General features: G+C 36.1%; 1 protein-coding gene across 1 annotated transcript; it reads left to right on the top strand.

The window, feature by feature from the left end:
- Nucleotides 1–4383: 4383 nt before the first annotated feature.
- Nucleotides 4384–5889, top strand: LOC118532939 (germ cell-less protein-like 2). Its single transcript, XM_078064035.1, has one exon. It carries the CDS (start codon nt 4384–4386, stop codon nt 5887–5889), a length of 1506 nt encoding a protein of 501 aa, XP_077920161.1.
- The last annotated feature ends 268 nt before the right edge of the window (nt 5890–6157 follow it).

The following is a 6157-nucleotide window of genomic DNA, read 5'->3' as shown; positions in this document are numbered from 1 at the left end:
GAATCCCTTCTGGGCTCACTGACCATAACTAGTCTCCTTGCTCTACTACTTGGGCACTCTATCCGTTCAGGCTCCCCTGTTCTTTCTGAGTCTCCTGGGATCCTGAGACCATAATAATCCATGTAGAATTCTGACCTATTCATCCCTTGTGCCTTTTTCAGAAAGGGATGTCTCTCACTGGAGCAGATTTCTAAGGGTCCCAATTTTGTGCTCTGGTGTTATATCACTTTCTTGTGGCCAGCTTATGGAGGCTTCTTGCCCCCTGTTTATCTTTGGATATTTCCCCAAAAAATTCAAGTTTCTGCACCTAACATCTCAGGTTGAATTTGTGTGTGTTCAGAATGGGTTGATAGATATCCAGCTAAATTTGAGGGACCAAATAAAACGAGGTCATCCACTCTGCCACCATCTTGCCCCTTCCTCACTTCCATGTCTTTTTTTTTTTAATTTCCTTCTTTGATTTCCTGGTGGACCCATTCATTATTGAGTACCATGATGTTTAACCCCCATGTATTTGTGGTCTTTCAAAATTTTTCTTGTGGTTGACTTCATGTTTCATTGTGTTGTCGTCTGAAAATATGCATGGCATTGTCAACATTTTTGTATTTGTTGAGGCCTTATTTGTGACCTACTATGTGTTCTTTTCTGGAGAATGTCCCATGTGCACTTGAAAACAACATGGATTCTGCTGCTTTAGGATGAAATGTTCTGAATATATCTGTTAAGTCCACCCGGTGTCTTATTCAAAGAGATTGTTTCTTTCTTGATTTTCTGTTTAGATGATCTACCCATTAATGTAAGTGAGGTGTTAAAATTCCCTAGTATTATTGTATTATTATCAATTAGTTGCCTTATGTTTGTTATTAATTATTTTATATATTTTGGTGCTCTGAAATGTTTGGGTCATAAATATTTATGATTGTTAGATCATCTTGTTGTATAGTTCCTTTTATTATGATATAGTGCCTTTCTTCATCTCTTGTTACAGTCTTTGGTCTAAAATCTAGTTTGTTATAAATATTGCTACTCTGGCTTTTTTTTTTTTTTTTCCTTTTTTATTTTGAGAGAGAGTGAGAGCATGGGCAGGGGATGGGGCAAAAGTAGAGGTAGAGAGAGGATCTTAAGCAAGCTCCTTACCCTGTGAAAAGCCTAATACAAGGCTTTATCTCATGACCCTGAGATTATGACCTGAGCCAAAATCAAGAGTCAGGCGCTTAACTGACTGATCCATCCAGGAGTCCCAGAAAATGTCTTAAAAGCAGAAACATAAAGGAAGAGCTTAACTTACCTTGGAAGACCCAGATGAATAGCATCAGGTCTCTCCACAGAAACTTACCACATCAGAAAGGAGTGGGATGTTATATTCAACCTCTTGAATGGGAAAAATATGCATCAAGAATATCCAGAAAGGCTTTCATTCAGAATGGAAGGAGAGATAAACAGTTTCCCAGACAAACAAAAACTAAAGAAGTTTATGACCACTAAAGCATCCCTGCAAGAAATATTAAAGGAGAATCTGTGAGTGGAAAGCAAAGATCAAAAGTGAGAAAGACTAGAAAGGAATAGAGAATATCTCCAGAAACAACGACAAAACAAGTAATAAAATGGCAATAAATTCGTATCAGTAATTACTTTGCAAATAGACTAAATGTTCCAATCAAAAGACATATGGTGTCAGAATGGATAAAAAATTTAAAAAAAAGACCCATCTATATGCTGCCTATAAGAGATATATCTTAGATCTAAAGACAACTGCACATTTAAAGTGAGGGGATGGAAAAACATTTATCATGACGTCAATGGACGTCAAAAGAAAGCCTGAGTTGTTAGGGCACCTGGGTGGCTCAGTTGATTGTGTCCCTCTCCTTCTCTCTAATTCCTATAAAAATCGGACCCTCTTTTCAAGCATATACTGAAGTTCTACCTCCTTTCAAGTTTTCTGTCACTACTCCAGTTTTCACATATTTCTCCTTTCTCTTAACTTCTCTTTAGCATGTAGTAAACACTGTCACAATTTAAGCCTTTATGGGTACAGACTGAATGAGAAACCCTGAGACCAGAATCATTACAGAAATGGATGACTCTCCAGCAGAGTAATAAGGCAGTAACCCGTGGTGCTGATATGAACTAATGGCAATACTGACACCGAGAAACATTGCCCTTATAAGATTGATTGTAGTGGATTCTTTACTCTTCTCATAGACTATCCTGTTCAGCTACCTTCAGGAATCAGAAAGTCAGGCTTAAGTCTAAGGAAGGCTACATAGGTGCAGCCAAAATCAGAGGGACAGAAGACAGTGATGGCCAGGAGCAACCATGAGAGTGAATAATGCAAATTTGTAGACAAAGTTAAGTAATTGGCCTCTGAGGACTCCTATATAGATATAGAGTTAATAAGTTTACAAAAGCAATTGGCATGCAAGTGTGAGAAAAGCAATATATCCTAGATGAAATGGACCCTCTTAAAAACAATTTTAAGGATGCTCTATAACTAAAAGAGCTTTAATAGCTTTGTAAATCAAGAACTATTATTTCTATAAGAAAGGTATAAAACTGTCTTAGGTTTGTGAATGGAAAAGATATCTAAACCAATCAAATTCATTCAATAGTTTGGGCAAAATATATTTTCACCAATTCCACAAATATTTAATAAGCACCTAGAAGACACTGTTCTAAGTTGCTGCAATTTTGATAGTCAATGAAATAGACAAAAATCATTTTGTAAAAATAATCTTGGATTTCATTGTTTTTGTCCATGCACATTACTACTACTATTTGGAAGTGAGAGAGATTGTCCTGCTTTGTGATAAATGAAACAACCTTGCCCTGAAGAAAAAAAAGACCCACAGAAACTGCAGCTAAGAAAGATAAAGAATGCCATGCAACCACTCATTATATAGGCCCCATTGTACCTGCCTCCTTGCTTAGTTCTGATACTACCCATAATACCATTATCCAACAACAAACTATGGTAGAATCTTGTCTAGTACTTTCAGTATTCTGTATGCATGCATATCCATATAGATGTATTTTTTGTTTGTAAAAAGTTGCCTTATAATATATGTGCTCCTTTGTATAATGTTTCTGTCACTTCAAATTATGAAATTTTCCAAATGTATTAAAATTTTAATATTTAGATATTAAAAAGTTAAATAATACCATGAAAGTCCAGCAAAGATATATAGAAGAATCTTTGTCTAATTTCAGATAAGAAAGTTTTTCTAAACAGAAATACAAAAACTCATACTTGGAAAATCTAATTTGGCTTCTTAAGAATTAAAACATCCTGGGGTGCCTGGGTGGCTCAGTTGGTTAATCATCTGACTCTTGGTTTCGCTCAGGTCATGATCTCATGGGTCCTGGGATCAAGGCCCACCATGGGCTCCATGTTCAGCAGGGAGTCTGCTTGAGATTTTCTCCCTCTGCCCCTCCCCTCACACACTCTCTCTCAAATAAATAAATAAATAAAACTTAAAAATAAGAATTAAAACATCCTTATAATAATGAGTCCCATAAACATTTTAAATGGTAAATAAAAACTAGTAAGAGAAAGATATAGATAGATAAAAATGTATATATAACAGACAATGACTAGTCTTACATTATAAGATTTTAGCAATTAATAACGAGAAAATAATATAAACATATACAGAAATAATATATACACACATATATATGCACTCTATACACTACATATGTGTGTGTATACATATATATATATACATACATAGACAGTTTTGAAATCTCTCTCCCTCTTTAGGTATATATGAAGGACAGAGATTTCAAAATTGTCTATATATATATACACACATATATAGTGTATATAGTGTATATATATGTGTGTATATATATGCATATATATACATTTTCAAAATTGTCTATGTGTATATATATATATACACACATATATAGTGTATATAGTGTATATATATGTATGTATAAAAATGCATACACACACATACACAAACGTACGTGTTTGCCTTCCCTAATAATCAAAGGCAAATAACGAGATACCACTGTTCATCTTTTTAAATTGCTAAAAATTGTAGGGAAATGATTATATTCAATACTGACAGTTGAGAAAAAATGTTCTCATACACTAGCAGTGGGAGCTTGAATGTGTACAATCTCTTATAGAATAACATTCTCAAGAAAAACCTAGAGGGTTGGGCCTTGGCAAGGGGCCAAACTCAATGGAAGACCGGAAACGGGGAGGGACCACAGGGAGGGAGGGGCGAGGTGGACAATAAAGAATGCAGAGCCTCCTCTGTGACGTTGGGGACTGTGTTTGACTAGGGCCTAGGCAGAGGTGGCAGGCCACAGCAATGCCATGGTAGTGAAGTTTTTTGCAACCGATCTCAGGGGCTCTGAGATCTTTCATTTATGGGGCCCCTGAGCAGTCGGATACTGCAACGCAGGGAATCAGCCACAGTTAATTCGCAGCCGCCAGCAGCCCAGGCGGGCCCCAGTTATATATCTGGCAGCCATAAACGCAAGCAGAGCAATGGGCTCAGCTTGAGCCCGGAATCTGAGATCAGCCAAAGGTCTTTAGACCAGGAAGAGGATCTACAGCATGTAGTCAGCACAAGCCAGGGTAAAAAAGTTAAGATTGCATCTGAGTATGCTTACCAAACTTTATTTTTGCGTGGGGAAACAAGTGACGTTAAAGTTCGTGCCCTTGGGAAAGTATGGTGTTTACACAAAATGTTTTTATGTCAGTCAAGCTACTTTGCTACTATGTTTAGAGGTTCTTGGGAAGAATCGCATAAAGATATTATTGACCTGGAGATTAATGACCAGAATATAGATGTAGATTCCCTGCACTTTGTACTAGGCTCATTGTATAGGGATAAATACATCTTAATGGATCCCCTTCAAATTCCACGAATTTTGGCAACAGCATGCCTGTTTCAAGTAGAAGAATTAATTCAGCAGTGTGATGAGACCATGAAGAGAACAATTAATGCAAAAACTGTATGTGGCTATTATGCAGCAGCAGAGACCTATGGGTTAGATTCTGTAAAGACAGGGTGCTTTGAATGGCTTCTCCACAATTTGATGACACATCCAAGTGTTGAACTTTACAAAGAACTCAGTATAGATCTCATGAATCTTCTCATTTCTTCTTCTAATTTATTAGTAATGCAGAAGGAAATAGATGTATATACCACACTTAAAGAGTGGATGTTCCTTCGCCTTAATCCAGCTTGGAAAGGCTCAATGAAACAGCTTTTAGTTAATGCAAACAACTGGCTTTCTAGGCACAAGGAATGTGTTGGTAACATTTCCTTTCTTGAAACCAAACAAGGCATACATTTCCAACCAGTGTTTAAAAACTTAAGATTTCAGCATATCATCTCTGACCTGGCCTCCACAAGAGTTATTGAACAAGACACTCTGATACCTTCAAAATGGTTATCATCTGTTTATAAACATCAATGGTTTACCTTGCTTAGAGCACAACAATATAGGGAAATTGGGCCTCAAAACATCAATGAAACAGAACTTGAAGAACATAGCATGAGATGTGGTAAGAGGATTGTCAAAGATGGAAAATACTCCTGGAAGTGGTCAGGTTACAACTTTGGCTTTCCCTTACATGTCATCTTCACCAGCCATTATATAATTTTCAAGCAAAATACTTTCAGTCAGCCATGTGACAGTTCCATTTCTCTACAACCTCTAAGAAATATTGCATTCAGATTAACTTTGGTATATTTTGATTCTGGTGGAAAACTAAGTTTCAGCAAAACAACTGGTTATAAAATACTTACTTTTGAAAAGGATGAGGAGCAAGTGGTCATGAAGTTGGATAGCACCGTTCTTAGCTTCCCTTTATATATATTCTGTAACTTCTTGTTTATATCATTAGAAAATCCAGGAAATTGACAATCTTGTCAATTAGTATATATTAGCATTTTGAAAACTTTTGATGTCTCATTTCATTTAGTGGTCCTACTGTTAAACACAATAAAGACCAATAACAGAAATGAAAATAATCTTTCAAATATAACTATCATAAATGACTACTATTTATCTTCATTTTATTTCTGCATATCAATGAAGAAAAAGTTTAATTCCAAGAAAATATATCTGTGAAACCAAATAGTCAATGATGCTGACATCTTTTACTTTTCATTTACCATCAATAGGCAAG

This window comes from Halichoerus grypus, chromosome X (genome assembly GCF_964656455.1).
Source record: "Halichoerus grypus chromosome X, mHalGry1.hap1.1, whole genome shotgun sequence".
Lineage (NCBI taxonomy): Eukaryota > Metazoa > Chordata > Mammalia > Carnivora > Phocidae > Halichoerus > Halichoerus grypus.
This window is presented reverse-complemented; position numbering and strand designations above follow the sequence as displayed.